The sequence below is a fragment of the Danio aesculapii genome, chromosome 19 (genome assembly GCF_903798145.1).
Source record: "Danio aesculapii chromosome 19, fDanAes4.1, whole genome shotgun sequence".
Taxonomy (NCBI): Eukaryota; Metazoa; Chordata; class Actinopteri; order Cypriniformes; family Danionidae; genus Danio; species Danio aesculapii.
The window spans coordinates 6,154,721-6,182,491 of record NC_079453.1 but is presented as its reverse complement, the minus strand read 5'-3'; the positions used below and the strand labels follow the sequence as shown (position 1 = coordinate 6,182,491).

The 27,771-nt window shown below is 32.8% G+C and overlaps 2 protein-coding genes across 6 annotated transcripts in view; both read right to left on the bottom strand.

The window, feature by feature from the left end:
- The window catches only part of ppp1r1b (protein phosphatase 1, regulatory (inhibitor) subunit 1B), a 62,832-nt gene extending 58,813 nt beyond the window's left edge, over window positions 1-4,019 (bottom strand). The window contains exon 1 of the mRNA XM_056480027.1: window positions 3,701-4,019. Within this exon, the coding sequence (XP_056336002.1) occupies window positions 3,701-3,814 (114 nt within the window). The 5' untranslated portion in view covers window positions 3,815-4,019. The remainder of the gene's footprint in view (window positions 1-3,700) is intronic.
- Window positions 4,020-9,016: 4,997 nt separating this feature from the next.
- The window catches only part of cdk12 (cyclin-dependent kinase 12), a 55,743-nt gene continuing 36,988 nt past the window's right edge, over window positions 9,017-27,771 (bottom strand). The window contains exons 12-15 of one of the 5 annotated variants that reach the window (XR_008839509.1): window positions 27,439-27,656; window positions 24,125-24,547; window positions 12,401-13,652; window positions 9,017-9,368 (exon numbers count right to left, since the gene is read on the bottom strand). Coding sequence is in view for 3 of the 5 variants with exons in the window: in XM_056480441.1 (XP_056336416.1) it covers window positions 13,351-13,652; window positions 24,125-24,547; window positions 27,439-27,656 (943 nt within the window). In the remaining 2 variants the exon portion in view is untranslated. Of the gene's footprint in view, window positions 9,369-11,944; window positions 13,653-23,557; window positions 23,701-24,124; window positions 24,548-27,438; window positions 27,657-27,771 lie in introns of those variants that run through there. The other 4 variants (XM_056480441.1, XR_008839508.1, XM_056480440.1 and 1 more) reach the window with 4 other exon arrangements.

Below are 27,771 nucleotides of genomic sequence, written 5' to 3'. Positions count from 1 at the left end.
TAACAATAATATAAATATTTATAATAATTATATAAATCCTAATAAGAACTACATAACATTTAAAATTAATGACATTTTATTTATTAATATTTTTATTTCTTAATAGTTTCTCATTTAAAGAAAGGTTTAAAAATATATACATTAACATTAGTCCCTTTATTCATCAGGGGTCGCCACGGCGGAATGAACCACCAATTATTCCAGCATATATTTTACACGGCAGATGCCCTTTCCAGCTGCAACCCAGTACTGGGAAACACCCATGCACACACATATACATTCACGTTTTTATTTAATTAAAAATATATATAAACATTTTATGCCATTTTTTAGTGTAAATGAAGTTATATTACGTCATTAGATTATTATTCATACAACAATTTTCTTAATATTTAATAATGATTTTCTTATTTTACCTTTTTTCATCTCTTTTTGGGAGTACTTTATACTTAAGTTGTATTCATTCTTTCATTCATTTTCCTTCAGCTTAGTCCCTTTATTCATCAGGGGTCACCACAGCGGAATGAACCGCCAACTTATCCAGCATATGTTTCACACAATGGATGCCTTCCAACCGCGACCCAGTACTGGGAAACACCCATACACTCACATTCACACTCAAGCACATTTACTTTTCAGATCATTAAAATTTAATTTGGTACTTTTACATTATAATCATGCTTTCCATGTTCCACATGGATTTTTTTATAGATTTTACAGTCAATGGTGAGTCCTATTTTATTAAATGTTTTTGATGATTAAAATAAGATTAAGTGCATCAACATAAGGCATGGTGATCACCCGAGTTCGATTCCCAGCTCGTGGTCCTGTGCCGACCCTTCCCCTCTCTCTGCTCCCAATACTTTCCTGTCTCTCCACCATTATCCTATCCCAAAAGGTGAAAAACCACTAAAAATTAATTAGAAATAAATAGAAATGCTCAACTAAAGTAAAATGTAATAAAATGAATAAATAATAAAACAAAAATTAAAAGCATATGTTAATAAAATGACAGAAGGAAACAATTGTATAAATCTTAATAATAACTACCTAAAATCAGAAAAATAAATAGAAATAATATTGGTTTTCTAATAATTAATATTTTTATTTCTTAATCTTTCTCATTTAAAAAAGTTTATAAATATTTACATTCACGTTTTTATTTAATTAAAAAATATATAGAAACATTTGATGCCATTTTATAGAGTAAATGAAGTTAGATTACGTCATTAGATTAGCATTATTTTCATCTCTTTTTAGAAATACTTTATACTTAAAAGCTTGTATTTATATTTTAATGTTGACATTATTTGACATTTTTATTCAATAATTCAACTTAAAATAAAAAGACTTAACAATAATCTCACTAAAATAATAAACATTAAATCAACAGAAGTTTTTACATTAAAGACATACAACTAAATAACATGACAATGCAACAACAACAAAACTAAAACCTCATCGTCTTATGACTTTTGCCCCAAAACACAACCCAAACACATTCCTCAAAGAATTCAGTAACAATCCTCCTCCACACTTTAAAGTCCCCTCAAACTACTTTCATCACTATAAACTAGTTCAGGGCCCAGAAGACTCCTGAATGCATTTAAATGAAAACATTTGATGTCTGAATCTAATGTAAGATGTAATAAAAGTACTAAAAATAAAACAAATTAAAGACATAAGCTGATAAAATGACAGAATATAACAAATAAATACATAACTAACAAACATAATTAAAATACAAATTCCCAAAAAATCAATAGGAAAAGTTTTTTTAATCATTAATATTTTTATTTCTTAATTATTTCTTATTTAAAAAATGTAAAAAATATTTACATTTGCAATTTTATTTAGTTAAAAATATATAAGATCTTTATGCCATTCTATAGTGTAAATTAGGTTATATTACTTCATTAGATTATTATTCATATTACAATTGTGTTTATTTTGATCTCTTTTTAAGAATACTTTATACTTTTTATTTAAAAGGTTGTATTTATATTTTTTATTTTGACACTATTTTACATGTTTATTCAATATTTTAACTTAAAACAAAAAGACTAAATAATAATCTCATTAAAATAAGAAATAAACAATAAAAAGACACACAACTCAACAAAAACCTCATCATCTTCTGCTCCCCCATCTGACTTTTCCCCTAAAACACAACCCAAGCACATTCCTCAAAGAATTCAGTAACAGTAATGTAAGATGGAACAAAAGTACTAAAAATAAAACAAATTAAAGACGTGAGTTAATAAAATGACAGAATTTAACAAATAATAATAATAATAACCTCCTACATTTACTAAAATTTTCAAAACATAAAATACAAAAATACAATAAGTTTTTTTATAATTAATTTTTATTTATAAAAATTTTATTGATTTAATTTATAATTATTTACATTCACTTTTTATTTAATTAAAAATATACAAACATTTTATGCCATTTTATGGAGTAAATGAAGTTATATTACTTTATTAGATTACATTCCTCAAAGAATTCAGTAACAGTAATGTAAGATGGAACAAAAGTACTAAAAATAAAACAAATCAAAGACGTAAGTTAATAAAATTACACAATATAACAAAATAATAATAATAATAACCTCCTACATTTACTAAAATTTTCAAAACATAAATAAAATACAAAAAAATACAATAAGTTCTTTTATAATAATTTTTTATTTATAAAAATTTAATTTATAATTATTTACAATTACTTTTTATTTAATTAAAAAAGATACAAACATTTTATGCCATTTTATAGAGTAAATGAAGTTCTATTACTTTATTAGATTACATTCCTCAAAGAATTCAGTAATGTAAGATGTAATAAAAGTACTAAAAATAAAACAAATTAAAGACGTAAGTCAATAAAATGACAGAATATAACAAAAATAAACACATAACTACCTAAATTTACAAAAATTTACAAACATAAATAAAATACTAAAAAAATTCCAAAAAAATACAAGAAAAGTTGTCTAATAAATAATATTTTTATTCCTTTTTATAAAAAAATAAGTTTTAAAATATTTACATTTATTTTTTTTATTTAATTAAAAAATATATAAAGTTTTTATGCCATTTTATAGCGTTTTATATAAGTATAATTACTTCATTAGATAATCATTCATATAACAATTGTGTTTATTTTTATTTATTTATTTATTTTTAAAGATTTATTTTTAGCCTTTTTGCCTTTATTTGATCGGACAGTATTTAGACAGGAAGCGAAGTTGGAGAGAGAGAGAGAGAGAGAGAGAGAGAGTATAGGGTAGGGAAATGTCCTCGAGCCAGGATTCGAACTCGGGACGCCCTGACGTGCTACTGCACCATATGCCGAGGCGCTAACCACTAGGCTATTTATACTTTAAATTTGACATTATTTTACACTTTTTATTGATTATTTAAATGTAAAATATATAGACTAAACAACAATCTCATTAAAATAATAAATAACCAAGACATGCAACAACAAAAACCTCATCATCTTATGCTCCCCCATCTGACGTTTCCCCTAAAACACAACCCAAGCACATTCCTAACATCCTAACAGTTTCAGTGAATTCAGTAACAATCCTCCTCCACACTTTCAAGTCCCCTCAAACTACTTTCATCACTGTAAACTAGTTCAGGGCCCAGAAGACTCATGAATGGCATTTATCTGTGTTTGTGTGTCAAAGTCGTACCATCTCAACCTGCCGCGGGTCCAGCTGGGTGGGTTCCGTCGCTGGGACTGCAAACTGGATTTTCCTCCTTTCCTTGGGTTCCACGGGGCCCTCCAAGGGACTCGAATGATCCATAATGCGCTTTCGTCCTCTATCACCCTCAAAAAAAATATCCCAGGAATCTACCTATGCCTGTCAGAACAGTACATACACGCAAACACACTCGCACACCACCACACAAGCTTTTCTCCTTGACTTTCTCAGTGATTTGTCTCTCTCAGATCCGCCGGCGGGTTTTTTTTCTTCCTCCCCTGCCTGTTCTTATCTATGTGACCTCTGCTTTTTCTGCCTCACTCTGTGCTTGAGCCGTCCTTATATGAGGGAGGGAGGGAGGGGGCGGGGCTTAGCGGAGGGAGAGGGGCGGGGCTTAGTGACAGGATGGTACAATTGCGTGTTTTAGGGGGGTGTGATGACGTTCATTTCTAATCAGAAGGAGAAGAAAAAAGATAATCTCATCCAGCTGGCTGAGCCTCTTTTGGCCTCTATTTGTGAAAAGGAGATTAATAGAGAGTGAGGGGGAAATATATATACACAGAGAGAGGGCAATCATTTATGTCTGGGAGCATTTTTAATGCATTTACAACTGCTGGAAAATGATCAGGAGTGACACTGATTTGGTGCTTATAGGGTATTAAATAGTTTAACAGCTAGGATGAGGACAGCGGGACACTATTAGTTGCTTAGTTGTTCACTCGAAAAATTTAAAAATGTCAGGTAAGATTAGGTTTGGTTTCTTGATTCGGTGGAAGATGATGATAGATTTTATTTAGTACAATGTTAGGAAGATTTCCTTTTTAAAATGGTGGCATACAGTAAATATGAGTACACTCCATTTTGAAAATGAATATTTTTCTCTATTTCTCAGTGAATATAGGCAATGTATTCTGGTGTATTTAAACTAAACAGATTTATTAAACATTTATTTCTTAAAATGACATTTTAATCACCAAACATACAGCTGAAGTCAGAATTATTAGCCCCCCTTTGAATTATTTTTAAAAAATATTTCCCAAGTGATGTTTAACAGAGCAAGGAAATTTTCACAGTATGTCTGATAATATTTTTTCTTCTGGAGAAAGTCTTATTTGTTTTATTTCAGCTAGATTAAAAGCAGTTTTTAATTTTTTTTTTCCTCCCTTTTTTATTTAAGTAGTCGAGAAACATACATTAATCGACATAACTAACACAACATAAATATAAACAGTGCTTTAGCATTGTGTACATATAAACAAAGACAAAAAATAAAATACAATGAAGACAACATCAGTATAAGCAAAACCTGACAGCATCAGTATCATTTTGTCCAGTTACAGTTACATTTGGCTTTGGAAATAAATTCTGAAAGGACGCCACATGGCAGTGAACTTGGACCCGGAACCATTTAAACTGAGTCTTATTTTTTCCAAACTAATGAAATGCAACACATCATTGGCCCACTGTTTAAAAGAAGGGGGAAATGATTGCTTCCAATTGATTAGGATCAAGCGTCTTGCTAAGAGAGAAGTAAAGGCAATGCAGTCCAATTCACTTTTTGACAAATTGTTATTTTCATATTTTTTTATTTTTTAAACACCATTTTAAGGTCAATATTATTAGCCCCTTTATGCTATATTTGTTTTCGACTGTCTACAGAACAAACCATCATTATACAATAACTTGCCTAATCACTCTATCCTGCCTAGTTAACCTAGTTAAGTCTTTAAATGTCACTTTAAACTGTATAGAAGTGTCTGTATAAAATATCTAGTCAAATATTATTTACTGTCATCATAACAAAGATAAAATAAATCAGTTATTAGAGATGAGTTATTAAAACTATTATGTTTAGAAATGTGTTGAAAAAATCTTCTCACTGTTAAACAGAAATTGGGGAAAAAAAATAAACAAGGGGGCTAATAATTCAGGGGGGCTAATAACTCTGACTTCAACTGTATTTAGAAATGGATTTTTGCAATTGTAAGAATGGGAAAAACTAAATGGGTCTAAAATGGTTGTCCTTATATTTTTAATGAGATGTGGGTGTGTATTGGGTATAACGTGCATTAAACCAATTAGTTGTCTTCCTTCCTTCCCTCTTTCGCTTTATGAATAAGTTGCGATTGTGCCATGTCATATTCGCTATTTACATGGTGGACTTTGTAAGCAGAAAAACTGAACGCTTCAATAGCGAAGAAACAGATCTGTTCATCTATATCTACAGAATGAGCCATTTTGCACCAAAGCCCCCTGAGGTAATTTATGTAAACTATTGGCTGAAGGACTAGTTTTTGTAAGTCGACTTTTGTGTTATCAAAGTTAAGTCGACGTCGACTAGTTGTTGGTGACGTCATCAATTAAACCCAGAATGCAAATGTTTTGCAACACGTCACAATTTGTGATTTATTTGCAGGAAAAACATATAGGCCTACACATGCTGTTTGACAGCTTATAACATGTGGCAAAAACAATGCAACATTATCAATGACCAGTGATGGAAAGACTACAGAAAAAAAGTACCCTTACTTGCCTAAAAAAGTAGTGCGAGTAAAAGTATCTGTTGTAAATATTACTCAAAGTATGAGTAAAAAGTAGCCCTTTCAAATGTACTCAAGAGTAGCGAGTAGTGAGTATTACGCTGTAAAAAGCTGATGCGTTTACATGTAATTTGTGAATGTGTGTAAACGTAACATTCTGTAGTGCATTTAGTTATTGCCCAGCAGGCACACAACGTCAGAAGACATTAATATTAGGTTAGATTTAGGTTGTGATGTCAGGTGACCCAAATTTTAAGGACATTATTTTGGTGTCAAAATAACAACGTCAAATGACGTTGATATTTGGTTGATTTTAGGTTGTGTTAGAAAGTGACCAAAATCCAATGTCAAGTCAGCATCATAAACCAACGTCATATTGACGTCAAATGCTGACATCTATTCGTCAGGTATGACAACCGAAATCCAACATCTGATAGACGTCATGGTGGAAACGTCCACATATCATCAAGCTGTAACATTATTAGACGTTGATTTAAGGTTGGACATTGAGGTGGATAATAGATAATACAATTAAATTCAAGCCAAAATTGGTAAAAAAAAAAATTACAACCTACAAAACTTAAACTAAATGTTTACAGTTTTTTATTTGTATTTAATATTTTTCTATAAGATATAAATTTAGCTGTATTAGTTTTTGGACCGTTATCGTAAGTTATTTTGTTAGAGAAGCTCCAGATTTGGCTTCAGTATGCACAAATATAATATTGTATAGCTTCCTATTAAAAATATGAATTTAAAAGAGAGATTTGTGAGGGGTGTGCTTATATATGCTGAGCACTGTATATGTAATTTTTTTGGAGTTCATGTTATAAACATCCACTATTTATTTCAACATAAATAATTCATTCGAAATTAAAGCACACGGTAAAACAAATGCTGAGTTTCACACAACTGATTTGTGTTGGGACAACATGAAGGAATTAAGTTAACTTATTATTATTGTTTACAAATTTAAGTGGATTGAACAAAAAACTAATAAGTTGTCACAAAAACGACCTACAATTAGAAATATTTATATTTCTTAATTGTTTCTCATTTTAAAAATGTTTAAACATATACATAAATGTTTTTATTTATTTAAAAAGTATATATTTTATAGCATAAATTAAGTTATATTACTTCATTGGACTATCATTCATTTAACAATAGGAATTATTTTCATTTCTTTTTAGTTGACTTAATCGATGGGACAACATGAAGGTTTTATGTGCAACCCAGCACATTTTACAGTGTAAAAGTTAATCTTTCTAATCAATATCAAATTACACCATCAATGTTATGCAAACAGTCATTTATAGATTTAAGACTAGTCTAAGCTGTTTATGCAGCCATCCTCTGAAGCTTTTTATAATAATAATGATGATGATGATGATAATAAAAAAACACTTCTTTTCAAAGTCACACAAACTCGCAGGAGATCTTTCAGCACTACCGTTCAGAAGTCTCACTAATGACATCTAGTGGTTGAAAACATGCTTAACGTGGTTACGAATGATCAAATGATATTAGTTATTGTTAACTAATAAGTGGAAAAGGATTTTAAAATAAAGTGCTGCCCAAATGTTTACCCGATACTAAAGTTTAAGGGGAAAAAAAATGACACTGAAAACATAATCTGGAATATTTTTCAATTCAGTTCGAGATGAATTAATACACCAGTCAAATCAAGCAAAGATTATTATGACTGCTCCCTCCAGTTGAAATTGACCTGAAGCACTAAAAATAGCCCTAAAAAACACCACCTGCTTTTACTCTCTTCTGTGAGACCAAAAGGAAGTGAGTGAACGCATATCGAGTCACAAATGCCTTAAATATTAGACAAACACTTAAGCAATGATAGAACCTTCAAACAGGCTTGGTTTTATATTTCAACCAATATTAAAAATATTGAATCTAGACATCAAGAAAGTGCTATTTACCATTTTAAACTACTTAAATAGTTAAGGAAAAAACTACAAAAAGTAAACAAAAAAACTAAAACAAATTAAAAGTATAAATTAAAGCAAAATAAATGCAATTTAAAGTAAATGCTGTTCTTTTGAGCTTCTTTTGGATGCTGTATTAATCCAATTATCCTAAAACACATATATTTTAAGGGAGAATTGATAATATTTGGTTCTATAGCACCAAATTATGATTAATAACTCTTTATTATAAGGCTGTCTTAGTTAATGTTAATGTATTTACCAACATTTAAGGAATAATGAATACATTACTTCATTTTTGTTAAGGTTATTTAACTGTATTAAAGCTGTTCATTGTTAGTTCACATTACTCACAGCTCAAGAATGAACTTGTATTAAATCATACAGTATTAAATGTTGATCAATGATTAATGAATGCTGTAAAAGTATTGTTCGTGTTATTAAATACATTATCTAAAATTAACCAATAAGAGCATTATTGTAAAGTGTGAACAAATGAATGTTTTCTGATGGAGCATGTGACACCAAAGGCTGCAGTACTAATGTTGAAAGGTATTGTAAAAAAGCTGTTATTGCTGTTATGGCATTGCATTACATTTTTTATGACAAAAATGTTAGTTCCTGTTAGTAAATACATTAACTAATGAGAGCCTTATTGTACAGTGTGAACGAATTATATATTTTATTAGGAAGTTTTCTGAAGGATCAAGTAAGAACTAAAAATCTAGAGGAATAAATCACATTCTTTAAATATTTCTAATTAAAAACATTTGAAAGTGGAATAATAAATCAACAATATCACCGTTACATCTCATAGCTTTGCATTCAACATTTTCAGACTTAAAAAAAGGTACAGATAGTCTCCTACTGCTGTGTTTTCACAAATCCTGCATTCCAGTGAAAGCACAGCGAATGGCTCAGTGTGTAACAATGACCATGTCAGCAGCTGTGCATCTCTCAGACCGCCCAGCCTGCTTTTTTTATGTTTTTGTTTTTTTAAACTACATTCTGCAGATGGTTGAACACTCACATTTTCTCACTCACATATTCATGCAGCATTTGCTCACAGATGAAATCTGACAAGTGCACGTCTCGACCTTCCCAAATCCCCATGCTGTTAGCAGCACTCAATGCCAGTGTCCTAAATCTCCATTTGGCATCCATGAGAAACTGCCAGAAAGAACAGAACAAAAATAATAATCTGCTTGATTAAAACAAACTCCTTAGCTTTAAGTTAACCATAACACCAACGGTTTTATGTCAGTAAAAGCATCAGCTTTATAGGTCAAAGTAAAATAATTACTGTTACTTTTATAATTCCAAACAGGGTTACCTGTTTCTTTTTTACATTTACTCGTGTTTAATTCATTTTACTATATATATATATATATATATATATATATATATATATATATATATATATATATATATATATATATATATATATATATATGTGTATATGTATATATATATATATATATATATATATATATATATATATATATATATATATATATATATATATATATATATATATATATATATATATATATATATATGTGTGTGTATATGTATGTATATATATATATATATATATATATATATATATATATATATATATATTTTATAGTGGGGGAAACAAATATTCAACACCAACCATTTTTCTCAGAAAACATATTTTTAAATTTGCTGTTGACTTGAAATTTTCACTAGATGTTGGTAACAACCAAAGAAAACCATATATGCAAAGAAAACAAATCTAATTAGTTTACAAATTAAGTTATGCGTAATAAAATGAAAAGACACAGGTAAAAGGTATTGAACACATGAAGAAAGGAAGGTGTAGAGAGGCAGTGAAGGCCCAGACAGCAGCTGAAATCTCTCAGTAGTTATTAAGCAAGCCTCTGCCCTTCGCCAGTGTAATCACAAGCCCAGCCAATCACCTGACTCAAATCTAACAGAAAATACAAAATAAAGGTCAGATTTTATTGGAGAGACCCACAGAGCCATCAAGATTTTTACACTGTTGCAGTCTGAAGAAAAAAAAAAAAAAAAAAAAAAAAAAAAAAAAAAAAAAAAAAAAAATCACACCTGATTTTTGAATTCAAGTCAGGTGATTGGTTGGGCCATTCTACAGCTTGATTTTCTTTCTCTGAAAGCACTTGAGTTTCCTTGGCTGTGTTTTGGATCGTCGTCTTGCTGAATTGTCCACCCTGGTTTTATCTTCATTATCCTGCTAATATAGATATTGAACGGAAGCAGCTAATATTCATTACAATGAAGAAGGGCAGAGGGTTGCTGAAGAACTACTGAGAGATTTCAGCTGCTGTCTGGGCTTTTACTGCTTTTCTACACCTTCCTTTCTTCATGTGTTCATGAGTACATAACTTGTAAACTAGTTAGATATGTTTTCTTTGCATACATGGATTTCTTTGGTTGTTACCAACATCCAGTGAAAATTTCCAGTGAAAAAGTCAACAGCTCCTTGTTTTCTGAGAAAAATGGTGACAAGTTTAATACTTATATCCCCCACTGTAGTTATATTAGTGTTACATTTACTTAAAAATTGCAAAGTTTGTCTGGAGCTTCTATTTTTCCTGCTTTTGCTGAACTTCTGTTGTGTTTTGTAGATTAGTTTTATTATACATTTCCAAGAAGTCTGCTTTTTTAGTATGCTGGACAATAAGATGGGTTAAAAAACACACTCAGAACACCATAATAAATACATAGCAATGTTAAACACAAACACAAAGTCCGAGCTTTCCGACTGCATTCAACGTAAAAACAGCATTCTCTGTAAGAAATGTACAACTTATTAAATTAAGTTCATGTTTCTAACTTAATTTAAGTTATACAAGTTGATTAAAATTAAATAATGTATGCTCTATTTACTCTAGAAACCTTGATGAGTTTCTTTTTTTCATGTTGAACACTAAAGAAGATATTCTGAAGGAGGCTGAAAACCTGTAACCATTGACTTCCATAGTTGAAAAAACAAATACTATGAAAGTCAATGGTTACAGGTTTCCAGCTTTCTTCAAAATATCTTATTTTGTGTTCAACAGAAAAAAAAAGTCAAACAAGTTTGGAGCAAGTGACGGGTCGGTAAATGATGGCAGAATTTTCAGTTTTGGGTGCACTTCACCTTTAAGTAGGTTTAATGTAAATTTAAGTTAAAATTACTCATGAGGTTAAGTTGATTCAACTTAAAAATTGAACTTTTTTTACAATGTTTTGGCATGATAGTGGTGGCATGGCTACTCAGTGGTTAGCACTGTCGCCGTACAGTAAGCAGGTCACTGGTTCGAGTCGCAGCTGGGCCAGTTGGTGCTCCCCACAAGTTCAAAGACGTGCTACAGGTGAATTGAGTAAGCTAAATTGGCCATAGTGTATGAGTGTGTGTGAATATGAGTGTGTATGGGTGTTTCCCAGTGATGGGCTGCAGCTGGAAGGGCATCCGTTGCATAAAATGTGCTGGATAAGCTGGCGGTTCATTCCGCTGTGTCGACCCCTGACTACTAAGAAGAAAATGAATGAATTAACTAAATTGGCTGTAGTGTATGAGTGTGTGTGAGTGAGTGTAAGAGTGTATGGGTGTTTTCCAGTACTGGGTTGCAGCTGGAAGGACATCCGCAGTGTAAAACATATGCAGCAAGAGTTGTTGGTTCATTCCACTGTGGCGACCACTGATAAATAAGAGACTAAGCCGAAGGAAAATGAATGAATGACAAAATGTAGCGGACAAACGTTTTACTCAGCCACAGTTTTCTTTTATTATCATTTTACAGCATGTACATTTGGCGGAGTCAAATCAAAACTGGCGATTCGGATGCTAAAATTTTATTCAGTTGAATCTTTTCTGAAGGTGTCTTAGATTTAAATGAACTTCACTTTTAAATAACCGTGGTCCTGACAGCAACATCTGAATAAGCAAACACTATTTACCCTTCCCCCCATCAAAAATGGAAATAAAAACACGTCTTCTGCACAAGCTAATAAATGGGTTTGTGAAAACAAAGGCCTCACTAAAGTACCGCAAATGTTCTTCTGCCTTTGTATTAAAACACAAGGATAACGAAGAAAGAGCCGGATCAAGACTCTCGCTTTACAATTATCAACGCTCAAAGAAGAAAATGTTTCTTTTTCAGAAATTTGGACACGAACAAAAGCCCTCAAAGAAAGCACACTTGGCTAAAACTCACAGACTGCTGCAGTCGGGAAAAGACGGCCGCTGGGAGGGATGAACATCATCCATTCGCATTCGAGAATAGTTCCTTTAACATTCACTGTTTCCTTTAACGGAAGAAAGAAATATATTTAAAGCATTTTTAAGGGTCAGTTCACCCTAAAATTAAATTTACGCTTCATTTACTGACAGCCCTCCAAAACTAGAAGACATTTGTTGATCTTAGAAACACATATGAAGATATTTTTAATAATATGAGAGATTTCTGTAGTCTATTCAGCCAAGAATAAAGTGTTAAAATACATATGGTTTAATCCAGGGATGGGCAAACTCGATCCTGGAGGGCCGGTGTCCCTGCATAGTTTTGCACCAACCCTAATCAAACACACCTGCTTGTAGCTTTCTAGTGATCTTGAAGACACTAATTAGGGTGTTCAGGTGTGTTCGATTAGTGTTGGAGCAAAAGTCTGCAGGGACACCGGCCCTCGAGGATCGAGTTTGCCCATGCCTGGTTTAATCCTAGTCTTCTGAAGAGAGAGTCATGTTATATGGAGATTTCATGTTGACACTCATTCATAAACAGACTTTCACTAGCAAACAAAAAGAAACTCAAGCATACCTGCATGAAGCAGGGAAATAAACCTCATTGGTTCTTGCAAATGTATGTGACTCACAAGAACGAACCTCATTGGTTGTCACACATCAAGCAAGCATGCTTGAGCTCCTGCGACTCAACCTGTAAACAAAGTGATCAGTATTAGTGTTAATGTGTAAATAACTGAATTGTTTATCATATAGTGATCAATTAAATCACTCAAATCAAATGTATAGTTTCGGAAATCTCCGATTTGATCAAAAGTATCCCCATTTGTGACATTCTGCTAATTAAATGACAACAGAACTTTAAATTTGGAGTGAACAAACCCTTTTAAGTAAAAAAAAAAATCTGAAGTTGAGTGTGAGGGTTCAGGAAGGGCCGGCCGCTCCGCCCAGGGTGTACCGCAAGTCTTGATCCTGGGTGAACGGAGCTTCTGAAGTAGTGTTTGCCAGGTCTGAGGCGGGCGATGGGGCGTACGGAGAGGCTGACGGAGGGCTGGGGCTCGGGGGAGACGAGGGTCCCTTATTGGGGTGCAAGTCTGCAGGAGGACCTCTGCTCCTGGAGGCCTGCTGGGAAATCAGATGAAGCAGCGTTGCTACGTCTGGCGTAGAGTCGTCAGGGTGTTTCGTTGACTTTGAGTCTGTCGCATCGGACTTAACCAATGCAGAATCTGGCAAAAAGATAAAAGACTTAAGGTCAGATGCAAGATATCATAATGCTGCTATAACCATAATCAAGACACTTTCACAGCATTTTAAAGATAGAAATGATGAATATTGGGTTACACATTATATTAAACTGATTCTGGTTACAGTGTAATTAGGTAAGGTGTACGATCTGAAAGTATCTGTGGACTATTTCTGCGCAGAATTGAGCCAAAAATGTGCATATTTATGCAGAATGATTTTAGGGGTATAGTAGTTAATAACTTAAAACATAAAATAAAAATAACATTCCAATTTTTATTCATGGCTAACAATGCAAATCTAATTAGATCCATTGGTTTGGTAAATACCGAAAGGCTCTCATATAATATATCTAGTAAAATACAAAGAAAATATTACTTTTTACAAACTGCAGTCAATAAATCACACAAATATTTGCATATTACTCAATAATATTAAATATAATATTATACAATTCTTGAGGGTTTTTTGGGGACAACTTAATTGTTTTACGTTCAATTCACTTAAATAAGTAAAAACTACAAAATTAAGTTAACTTAATTGTTTCATGTTGTCCCAACACAAATTGATTGTGTGGAACCCAACATTTTTTACAGTGCACACACTGTAATCGATGCAGAGATCCATGCAAACCCTTAATGCCGTTCCAAAGTAAACAGACTAAGTTAACTTAATGGTTTTTACAATTCTAAGTTGATTGAACAAAAAAAATCAAGTTGTCCCAAAAACACCCTCAAGAATTGTATTGTTTTAGCTCCTTTTAAATTAGTTTGAACAAGCAGCAAAACATTCTTTGAGTGTAAGGTAATACATTTAAATTAAATTAATAGGCAGAACTTTAGGTTTTGTACTTTAAAAACTTGTTAATTTCACTTACTTTAAATATTGAGTTAGGCTTATTCAACTTAACTATCAAAGAATAAAAAATGATTAATTTTATTTAAATTCAGATTTTGTCACTGAACTGTAATAAAGATTAGAATCAAAACAATGTTAAAATTTCAGGACCACTTTTAAGTGCGCATAAAAGAACAGGCAGATATCAGATTTATTTGCTCATCAATCACATGAATGAATACAGCTCCATTAAACGTGTGAAGTACGAAGGCTGATTTATAGAGTATATGGACATTAGCGGTTAAAAAACACATCAAAAGGTGTATAATTAGACATATTTATGGTAAATATATTATAGCAATCAATCCATACTCAAGTAGTTTCTAGGTATTTAAGTCTGAGCTTTGCAAATGGCAGCTTTTTTAAATTTTATTCATGAATTTTATGCCAAAAACAGTTAAAAAAAAAAAAAAACAATTCTATTTTAAAAAGTATATAGTATCAACTTAAGCACATACAATGAAATAAAAACATATACCAACAGATAAAAAGGTAAATAATAATGTGGCTTAACAAATCTACAATTGTACTAATGGCAGCGATTAATAATCAATATATAGCGCTTCTCATTTACCCTAATAACTAATGTTTGATTTGAGGTTTTCAGAGATTGTATACAGTATACAGTATTAATAGATGTTTATAGAGGCTTTTAATAAATAATAATTTCATTCATTTTCCTTCTATTTCAGGGGTCGCAACAGTGGAATGAACCGTTAACTATTCCAGCATATATTTTGTGCAGCTTATGCCCTTCCAGCTCCAACCCAGTACTGGGAAACATCCATACACTCATTCACACACACACACACAATGGCCAATTTAGTTTATTCAATACACCTATAGCATGTGTTTGGACTGTAGTGGAAACCAAAGCACCCAGAGGAAACCCACGCCAACACGGGGAGAACATGCAAACTCCACACAGAAATGCCAACTGACCCAGCCGGGACTCGAACCAGCGACCTTCTTGCTGTGAGGCAACAGTGCTAACCACTCAGCCACGGTGCAACCTACAGTAAATATATTATAGCAATCAAACCACACCCAAGTAGTTCCTAGGTATTCAAGTCTGAGCTTTGATACCGGCAACAATTATTAATGAAAATATAGTATGCCTCATTAAATAATAATATTTTATTTCATTAAGTTCTCAGATTGCATACAGTATTGATAGATCAGAATTATTAGCCCCCGTATATATATTTTCCCTCCCAATTTCTGTTTAACAGAGATTTTTCAACACATTTCTAAATATAATAGTTAATAACTCATCTCTAATATCTGATTTATTTTATCTTTGCCGTGATGACAGGAAATAATATTTGACTAGATATTTTTCAAGATACTAGTATTCAGCCTAAAGTGACGTTTAAAGGCTTATTAAAGGCATTAAACTAGGTTAACTAGGCAGGTTAGGGTAATTAGACAAGTGATTGTATAACGATGGTTTGTTCTTTAGATAATGCAAAAATATATATTGTTTAAAGGGGCTAATAATATTGACCATAAAATGTTTTTAAAAAATTAAAAACTGCTTTTAATCCAGCCAAAATAAAACAAATAAGACTTCCTCCAGAGGAAAAAATATTATCAGACATACTGTGAAAATTTCCTGTTGATAGTCATATGGGAAATATTTAAAAAAGGAAAAACAATTCACAGGAGGGCTATTAATTCTGACTTTTTTACTGAATAATAGTTCTAGTTCTATCTTAAAAGACGTCTCACATTAGTGTGTGAAAGTCTTGGTTAAATGGATGTAATTTGACTATTAGTCAGTAAGTACATTGATGATTTATCATTCCAGGAGTCAAGTCAAGTTCTCATCCGTCTTTCTTTGGCCTCCGGCTGAATCACAGACATGCACTAACATGACGGGCCAATGTTTAAAAGCAAGCGCCCATACAGGTAGATTTAGCTAAAATGTTTTAAAAGTGGTTGGATTGTCTAAGCTAACAGAAAAGAAACTATATATATATATATATATATATATATATATATATATATATATATATATATATATATATATGTGTAATAAATCCAGGCTCGACATTCGAGAGATTATTCAGTTATGCAGTTCTGAGGGAGGTAAAACTACTCTGCATTGGTAGAAATAAAGAGGAAATTTGAGGTACAGGAACCGATTTATCATTATTTTAATGAAAGAATATATACTCCAATTGTTAATTGATCATTTTGAGAATTAACAATAAAATCATTTAAATTTAATCGTATTTAAGAGAATGATAATAAAACATTTAATGTAAGAGAACAATTAATAATAATAATAATAGTGATTGGGAATGGCAGACATTTATTCAAAACACTTTTTTGTGCTGAAACTAACTTAAACGTTAAGATTCTGTTTCGTAGATTAAGACTGATATGGCATCTGTGTGTCTTGTGCTTGAATTTTCTAATTAATCGTCAATAATATTTTGTTTATTAAACTCTTGTATTCAGTCTTATCGTAATCCATTGTGTATAAATAATTCTAATATGCTATTTCTATATTATTTTCTTGTCTTTTTTTTGTGAATCGATAAAGGCATTTAATTTTATTTCTGCTTTAGATTCTGCTTTTGCTATTTAGATGTATTTAAATGACAAAATACATTCATCTAAGAGATACAAAGACTTCAAACTTGATCATAAAATAGAAAGATTAATATTGATTGTCATTGCTCTGAAAAATGGTGGGTTATTTCAACCCAAATTGGGTAAAATATGGACTAACACAAACATTGGGTTAAATATGGTCTTCTTAATTAAATTAAAAAAATATGCAGTTAGGTTAGTCCATATTACACCAATAAATAGGATGAAATAACCCAGAATTTAGTCATTCAGGTCTATCTGCTCCAATAATGAAAAAGGCTTTATCTTAGTCATAGTGAAAACACTGCAAGCAGACTAAATAAAAATAAATAAAAACTAACAAAACTATATGGTCACAGCATTTCTTTTAAGTCAAGATTAATTTACTTGAGAAAAAATATGGACTAAGCCAAACACTGGGTTAAATTTGGTCCTATTCATTGAATTAAAAAATTATCCCTGCAGATGGATTAGTCCATATTACACCCATATTTGGGTTGAAATAACCCAGAATTTAGTCATTCAGGCTTCTCTGCTCCAATAATGAAATAAAAAGGCTTTATCTTAATCAAAACACTGCATGCAAAATAAACAAATTAATAATAATAATAAAAAAAAAAACGAACAAAGAATATATATGGTCACAGCATTTCTTTTAAGTCAAGATTAATTTACTTAGGAAATAAAATATGGACTAAGCCAAACATATAGAAAAAAATTAAGCCTGCAGTTGGGTTAGTCCATATTACACCCATGTATTACATACATTCAGGTCTATCTGCTCCAATAATGACCAAAAAAACTTTATCTTAATCATAGTGAAAACACTGCATGCAAATAAATAAATAAAAACTAGGAAAAATATATGGTCACAGCATTTCTTTTAAGTCAAGATTAATTTACTTGAGAAATAAAATATGAACTAAGCCAAGCATTGGGTTAAATTTGGTCCTATTCATTGAATATGATTATATATATATATATATATATATATATATATATATATATATATATATATATATATATATATATATATAGCCCTGCAGTTGGATTAGTCCATATTACACCCATAATTGAGTTGAAATAACCCGGCATTTAATCTTTCAGTCCCTCTAATATATGGTCACGGCATTTCTTTTAAGTCAAGATTCATTTACTTGAGAAATAAAATATGAACTAAGACAAACATTGGGGTAAATTTGGTCCTATTCATTGAATTTGGAAAAAAATAAGCCTGCAGACGGACTAGTCTATATTACACCCAATTTGGGTTGAAATAACCCAGCATTTAGTCATTCTGGCCTCTCTGCTCCAATAATGACAAAAGGCTTTATCTTAGTCATAGTAAAAACACTGCAAGAAAAAATAAATAAATAAATAAATAATAACTTACAAAAAGTATATGGTCACAGTTTTTCATTAAGATCAAGATTAATTTACTTGAGAAATAAAATATGAAATTGAGAAACTGTAGAATGGAAAACAAAAAAAGTCTATTTTCTGATGAATTAAACAAGCAAGTGTATACGGAGTGGGGTTTAAATACTACTTTTCAATTTAAATATAATAAGAATTCTTTATTCTTTAATCTCACTTCCTTCTAATCAACATCACAGGTTTTCAGAAAGTAATTTTGCTAGTCAAGTCAGTGTCTTGATTTAAAAACCAATTTTCCTGGAAAGCAAAACAAAACTACAGAGGAGGAATTCCTTTTGTACTGTGCAATCAGTAAGAGTTCTGCAAATCTAGCGAGTTACTCAAACTCTTCTTTAGTAAGATTAAATCATAATGGTTATCTTAGCAAAATTGTAGCTTCAAACTTTGAAGTGTTGCTCTGACAAGTTACAGCATGTTTCCTATTTCTCATTCAGTTTGACATATTGATTACATTTCTTGTATGTGGCCCTAAAATGTACGTTCATAAATCCTGCTAAAACATCAGAAAAACAGGATCTAGATACATGCACAAACCATTCATTCATTTTTATTCGGCTTTTAGTCCCTTATTTATGCGCAAACCAATATGTGAATCAACTTTTGTGAATCAAGTTAAAGAAATTATAATTGTACTATTCAATTTAAGTTTATTAACACTAATATTACACATTTTTTATGACAATAGTTGCAAAGTCTCAAGTTTTCGGTGTGTTTTTTTGTATAATTAGGCTAATTTTACCAGTTGCCAACAGTTACATTCCATTTTACCATTTTTTTAACCCATTTTGCCGATCTCTGGGTGTGGTGGGAGCACTTAGCTTAGCATAAATCATTGAAACGGATGAGACCATTAGCATTTCACTTTCGAGAAGAAAAAAAAGGTTTAAATAATTTTCCTATTTAAAGCTTGACTCTTCTGTAACTGCATTGTGTACAAAGTACTATGGCTGCAAGATAATCTAGCTCGGTTACCTATTTAGGGACTATTTTCAGGTGCTGTGTAACATCATTCCGCCTGCTGCAGTCATGGTAAGGCAGCAAAGTTCCTTGAATATTAAGCCAGAATGAGAGTATAGTTCCTTGCTATATCGGCCTAGTTCAACTACTCAATTTCTGTTGGTCTTAGTACACAGTGCAACAACAAGAGTCAAGCTTTAAATAGGAAAATTATCCAAATACTTGAGATGCTAATGGTCTAATCCGATTCAATGAATTATGCTAAGCTAAGCTAAAAGTGCTCCCGCCAGACCCAGAGATTGGCTAAATGGATTCATTAATGGTAAAAACTCAATTCATAAATGGTTCATCTCTAAAGGAGTTGTAAAATGAGACTCTAACATCCCCTCCACGCCTATAGAATTGAGTGTTCCTTTAAGGCAAATAGTTTCACAGTCAGCAGCTGTCTTTAAAACACCTCTCCTGAAGCTATTCCAGTCATACAATCTCACTAAATGGGGAAAATATAGTTTCTCATACTCATTTATATGTATATATTAAAAAATCCTTATTTAATGTGTGCGTCTGAGGTCACTTCTGGACACCTTTTAACTTTCCCCTATTCATAAGTAATATGAGTGCACAGTCTTTGTATATCTAAAGCAATATTCTCAAACTCAATTCCTGGAGGGCCGCGGCTCTGCATAGTTTAGCTCCAACTCACACCTGCTTAATAGTGTCTAGTAGTCTTGAACACTTTGATTAGTTAGATCAGCTGTATTTCATTAGGGTTGAAGCAAAACTGTGCAGAGCTGCGGCCCTTCAGGAATCCAGTTTAAGACCTATGAACTAAAGTGTTTGGTCATAGATTGTGAATCTAAAAATCCTACGCTATAAATAACACCACAATAAATGTGTTCCTTGTGTTAACAAAGAGAAGTAACATGCGAACACACATTAATGAATGCAACAAACTGCTGGAGAGTTTTGATCTGATAGAAAATAAAAATCTCCCAAACAATTTTCCCGATTCTATCAAGCAGGAAAACGTGTAAAAGTGCAGCTATAATTTATTTGACACTCGTCTCACAGTAAGGCTTTTATTACAGTGTGTGTTCATGTGTATTCACAGATTAAAAACCCAGAGACCATGTGAAAAGAGGGCAGAGAGAGGAAAGAAAACGAGCAATGAGGAACTGAGAGAGTGAAGACAGAAGCATGTGAGGGTTTCATTCGCAGGAGAAGGTCAGGCGATCTTAATTAAACTTCATTAAGCCGGATTAACACCGGCAAAAAGCAACTGGATGAGAATCAGTATCAGTCTTAAATGGAGGCATCTTATGAAATATGTCAAGAACATGCTTGCGTCAGCTTTCACCACTAACATCATCAAATATATTTTGCATGAAGAAAGAGGATTTATGCTAAATTAATAGTATGGGACATCGTAAAGTCATATTACATCATTTGCCTTTCATAATGTGTTTCAATAATAAAGTTTCACGGACAAAATCTAATAGAAAAAAAAAGTAGGAGATTGAAAATTGTCCATTTAGTTAATGGAATTAATTGGTTTGGGTTTGAGTAAAATTTTAATATTTGTTTTTCTTACATAAAAAAAGTCTCATAACAAGCCTAGAATTTCCAAATCTTTCAAATATTATTTAGCATTTTTCCTCTTTTATATCATTTGCCTTTAATTGCATAGTTTCACGTTCAAAATGTAATACAAAAAAATTAGGAGCTTGAAATGGTCAATTTCTCTGGATTTTATAGGTTTGGGTTTGAGTGAAATGTTAATATTTGCTTTATTTTATAATAAAAGTCTGATAGCATACCTAGAATGTCTAAAATTTCTAAATATTTCAAATATTAATAAGAATTTTCCTCTTTTATATCATTTGCCTTTAATAAAGAAAAGTTTTATGGTCAAAGCAATAATAAAAAAAAAATTCAGCTTTGGAAAGACTAGGAGCTTGAAAACGGTCAGTTTCTCTGGATTTTATAGGTTTGGGTTTGAGTAAAATGTTAATATTTGTTTTATAATTAAAGTCTAATAACATCCTTAGAATATCTGAAATTTTCAAATATTAATAAGCATTTTCCCTCTTATATATTTGCCTTTTATAAAGCAAAGCTTGACAGTCAAAATGTAATGAAAAAAACTTGAAAATGGTCATTTTTGTTTGAATTTAACAGGTTTGGGTTTGAGCAAAATATTAATATTACATCCCTTGCATCCCTAGAATATCTGAAATTTCCAAATAATAATAAGCATTTTTACTTTTTAATAAATAATACAAATAAATCAGCTTTGGAAAAATGTAGGAGCTTGAATATGGTCAATTTCATTTGATTTTATAGGTTTGGGGTTGAGTAAAATGTTAATATTTGCTTTATTTTATAATAAAAGTCTCATAACATCCTTAGAATATCTCAAATTAAAGAGCTTAAAAATGGTCAATTTCTCTGGATTCAATAGGTTAGCAGATCTCCTCTTTTATATCATTTGCCTTTCATAAAGCAGTTCATAGTTTTATGGTCAAAATGTAATAATGAAAAAAAAAAACTTCAGCTTTGGAAAGACTTTAGAGCTTGAAAATAGTCAATTTCTCTGGATTTAATTGGTTTGGGTTTAAGTAAAATGTTAATATTTGCTTTATAATAAAAGTCTGATCACATTCCTAGAAAATCAGAAATTATCAAATATTTAAGCATTTTTTTTCTCTTGTATATCATTTGCTTTCTATAAAACATAGTTTCATGGTCAAAATGTAATAAAAATAACTTCAGCTTTAAAAAAATTAAGAAAGAGCTTGAAAATGGTCAATTTCTCTGGATTTTATAAGTTTGGGTTTGAGTAAAATGTTAATATTTGCTTTATTTTATAATAAAAGTCTGATAACATCCCTAAAATATCTGAATATACAAATAATTTCAAATATTAATAAGCATTTCACCTTGTTTATATCATTTGCCTTTCATAAAGCATGGTTTCAAGGGCAAATGTAGTAATAGTAAAAAAAAAAAAAAACAACTTTGAAAAAATGTAAGAGCTTGGAAATGGTCAATTTCTCTGGAATGAATAGGTTTAGGTTTTAGTCAAAGTTAATATTTATTTTTTTGTAATATAATAAACACTGGGGTGAAACCTTTTCAAAAGGTACAAATTTGTACCTAAAAGGTCCATATTAACACCTCAAGGGTACATATTAGTACCTAAATAGTACAAATGTGTTCCTCTTAACATTTTAGGTACTAATATATACTTTCGAGGTACCAATATGTACCCTTTAAGTACAAATGTGTACCTTTTGAAAAGGTCCCACCCCAGTGACAGCTCGCATACCTTGATAAATGATATTATATCAAATTGCAATAAAATGTATGTCAACAACAATTATAAGCACTGCACTTACATGCACTCTATATTGATCTAAGAGCCAATCACACAACAGAAATGCACAACAATAAGAATCTAGAAGTGTGTTGATTTTTGGCTACCGAAAATTTATCAGCCAAAAATGGTAAGGCATTTAATGGAGTCTCTAATTATGGTGTATTCAGTCATTGTTGGGGTACTCTTTAAATCTGGAAGCATTAACAACTTCTATTGAAATATATCATTAACATTCAATATGGAAAATAATTATCGAGATTGCATTTTTGCCATATTGCCCAGCCCTAACTTGGAAATGGTCTAAATAATTATTTTTAATTTAATTTTGGATGAAATTCAGTCAGTTTATAGAACAAAACTAAATCTGCTTTACTCAAACCCAACTGTAAATCATTTTGTTTGTTTATTTCTCTGTGCAGATGTGAAATGTTCAGTTCAGAGGTGAGTTTGTGACAGTGGCATATTCTTGACATCATTTTAAGATTCCCCCATCTGTGCTTTAACCAATTAATAAATGCTTAAAAAAAGATGCAAGAGGGCGGTCGCAAACGCTGCTCATCTTACTCCAGGTAAGTGTTGTTTTCTGAGTGTACTAGAACAGACACACATAAGTAGAGATGTGTCCAAAACGGCTCTTTATTTCTGTTTAATCTGGCTTTAAAAGAGTGACATTTGAACGCAAACACCGTAACCATCTGTCGAGGACTCGCAGTGTGTGCCAACAGATGAAGAACTCCTGCTTCCTGTCTGTGAGCTCATTCCTGCACACACACACACACATACATAAAGTCTGCTGTGAATGAGTGGCACGCAGACGGCGCTCTGGGCATTTTATTCCTATGAAAAAAAAAAAAAAAACTAAAAACCATAAAACTCACGAAAGCAGGAAATAAACATCTGGATTTGTCGAATGAACATGACGATTTATTTCTCTATTCGTTAGCCTGCAGTTCCCAACTAATTAAACGTTTTCCCCTTAGGAAGATTTTTAGGAAGAAAACAAAAACAATAGAGAGAGAAAAAAACATCTCTGCAAGAAAACAGCATATCGTTTCTTAAATGTGGGTGGGTCCCACATTATCGGCCATGCTAATGAGACGTTCCAAGCCACGCCCATTTAGCTGCGGCCAATCACAGCTTTCGCCTAGACAAGCCCCGCCCCCTATAGACTTAACTAACACTTGCCCTCGCTATCGGCGCTCGTGACAGAAGCGGAGCCGGCATGTGCAGCGCCCTCCTCTGGTGGAACCCCGTTGCTCTCGTCAGCCCGCTCCGCCTCTGCCGCCGGCGGCTTGATTAGCTGCTCCAATAGGAGCGCCAGAATGCCGGCCTGGTCTTCCTGCGGGGCTTCTGCCGGCTGCGGGACGCTAGAGGACTGGATTAGGGTGGAGAGCTGGCTGAGCAGTTCGAGCTGCTGCGCGGTGTCGGGCTCAGGGGTGGAGGGGGCGGCGGGGGTCCGGGACAGGACTGAGGTGGAGGCTTCAGATGAGGAGCTGCGCAGAAACTCTGCCATCTGTGGGATGCTCAGATTGTCTGACTGGCCCTGGAGCAGGTTCAGCAGCACCGCCAGCTCCGTCTGGTTCAACTGCTCCGCTGCGGCTCCCAGACCTGCACAGAGAAACGGTTATATATGATGCCCATTCATAGAAAACACAACAGCTTTTTAGGGCTGCACAATGTAGGGAAAAAAATGACATTAGAACAATTCCAGCATTATGGATGAGACATTTGCAGTAAAAACTGAACACATAAATTCACAAAGTATATGTTAACATAATATTGAAACATCTGTTTATATTTAACTAACCACAGAGTTATGGGGTCTAAAAAATAGCAATCCGTAAACATATTTTAAATGAGGAAAATTTACACACGTTATGGATATGTTTCTGCTTGTTCAAACTACTGGACTTATTTGAGTTGAAAGAACACAACAGCATCAGAATTAACGTTATTTGCATCTTAACATGTACTTCTCGAGGAATCCTGCTTCAGAAATAACTCCTCTCCCTCATCATCATCTTTCCATCAAGCTAATTTCTCGTGTTAGCCTAATTGGTAGGCGACCAAAATAGTCAGGTTTTTTAACAATGTATTTTAATTCACAGGATGTTCTCAACAGATGACCTGAATGATTTTATTTGGAAAAAATAAGAATTTGTCATTGTAGATGGAGTGGAGTGGTTTTGTTGAGGGGGAGGGTATTAGTTTAATAAGAAGAAGTTTTTTAATTGCTCAACGATTTAGGAAGATCTTCTTTTACTGTAATAAAAACATTAGGAAGTTATCAAAAATTCATTCACTAAAAATAATTTGAGCACACTAAAGCTACTAGGGATGGGTATCGTTAAAGTTTTAACGGTATTACTACTTTTATTGATGCCACTTATCGGTTCGGTATTTTAACAGCTCTCTTATCTGTACTTTTTTTTAATGGGAAAAAAAACAAAACCAATTGAACAGAATTAACAACATTTTGTTATATTATTACGTTTTTAAATGTAAAATAAAACAAAACCGGTAATTGTAAAACAAATTTAAAAAAAATTTCCTGTAAAAGAATGTACAGTTGTTTGAAGGAAAATGACTCCATTTTTAACCATTCTTCTGGAGAAAGATCAACATGTTTGACTTCTTGGTTTCTTGGTTCCTTCTTGGTTTATTGTGCTCCCTGCAGTTGAAAATACCCTCTTTGAGTTGCAAAATGCAGTTAAATGAGATGATGTTGATGATTTTTCACTAACGCATTCATATAAATGAGTTAAGAGAGTTTTGGGAGTTAACTGTGTTTTTAATACAGTTTTGGAGCATCTTGCAATGTAAAAATAAGCTTTCATAACAAGAACAGTTTATTATTAGGCTATTCATAAGCTATATTTGTAAATACAGCTGACGTTAAAACATTTTTAATGTTTAACATTTATTTAGGCTACTGCAGAAAAAACATACGGTTTCCATTGTAACCGAATGTGTGTGTTGATTAAACTATTAATATTACACTAATTTAGGTGTTTGACTGCTGGCATAACGATGTGGATGATGTAACGCTACCGTTAGTAGCTAGGCAGTCAAAAACTTCTCACTACTTTTCATTGCAGTTAACTTCGCAGTACCTTTCATTGCAGTATATTTCACTTTTTAAAGATACTTTCACTTAGCAGGATTGCTTGCATTTCCGCTTATACAAGAAAACAACTTGATACGTTTGTTGCAACGGGCATTGTCGCTGTCCACTTGGAAAATACAACCAGTTTGGTTCACTCCGCAAGCTTACGAGCTGCATGTGCGCAAGTCTGTGTTGCAAGCTATGTGTGTACGCTTAGCGCGATCCTCTGCTGAGAGTGCCAACTGTGCAGACGAGGCTTGTCAGTTAAATTGTGCTGTAAGTAATGTTTACTCTGCAATAACTGTCCAGTAGCACCGATACCGATAAAGTACCGAGTTTCGGTACCCATCCCTAAAAGCTACACAGTTAAAATATTTATAGAAGATGCAAAAAAAAAAGGAAAAAACAATTTAAATTAACTAGCGTTTCACAAAAAATAATAATTGAATGATTCTAGACATTATTTTGTGAAGCGACATAATGATCTGGCAAAATATATCGTTTTTAGCCATATCAAAACAGTAGCGTTAGTGCATGGGTAACTGTGCGTATACCGAAAGCATCCAAGGTCGCAATTTGCTACATTGATCTCGTATTTAAAGGGGCCGTTGCAGCATATCAGTTACATTCCTGCATAAAACATGCTTCCTAGCGTGAAAATGTTGCGCACTTCTTTAATTCATATAACAATGGAAGATCGAGTTGCATGTGGCGTGGATTTGCTCCACTTCATTATCCAATATGTGTTTATATGTCTGAAATATTCTGAAGCAGCAATACTGTTTTGTACTGTCGCATGAGATTCCCGCTTTTTTAAAGATAAATATATAACGTTACAACATTAAAGCACATCAGTAACTTATTTAATTTATGTTCCTGTGAGAAAACATTGTAAATAATTGAAAATACGCCGACCGTAATAATCAAACCCTTGGGAACAACTGTGGTCGGAACCAAAGTTCACAGGTCTGTGTTCTCTGGACTCCTCTCAAGCGGTGGACTTCTTCATTCTGATTGCTTGCCGCCGAATCGCGTCATAGCTCATTACCATAAAGTTGACTTGATTTCAACTCTCCTCGACGCTCACACTGGTGAAGACGAGCCACGCTGCTTCTCGTCGCCGGCTCTCATTGAAAATGAATGACTTCCGGCTACTTTTGACGCTCTCGCCGCTTTCAGTGTGAACGTACGGTAATACTGGCTGGCAGTTTTAGGCATACAAACAGCTGTTCAACTAACAGCAAGCACCTATTTCCTCAATCTTGTTTGCCCATGTTCATTTCAACCAGAAGTCACATGATGCTGAACTACCCACATCAACAGTCCACTTCCTCTTACTGCCTGCCTACATTACTTTCTGCTTTAGTTAAAGATTAGTCAATTGATGGCCCACCTTCCAGCTCACTGGCTATGGTGTTAGCGGCTGCAGGATGAGCAGATGACGGCGGTGGAGGTGGACTCGGTGGCGGGCGACTGTTTTCCCCTCCTGAAGCTCCTGCGGGCTCCTTTCGGGGGACTTTGGCGACAGGGAGATCTTCAGAAACTCCGCTTTGCCTCTGCCGCCGTCGCTTCTTGCTCCAGAGCTCGTGACAGTCTTGCCAATGAGGCAAACTAAAAAGAGACACCACATGATTAAAAAAACACCATGAAGTTTGCACTGACAACAGAACAAGCCGCTTGTATCCTATTTATTGAGGTAATTAAGATTTATTCAGTGTGTTTGTGA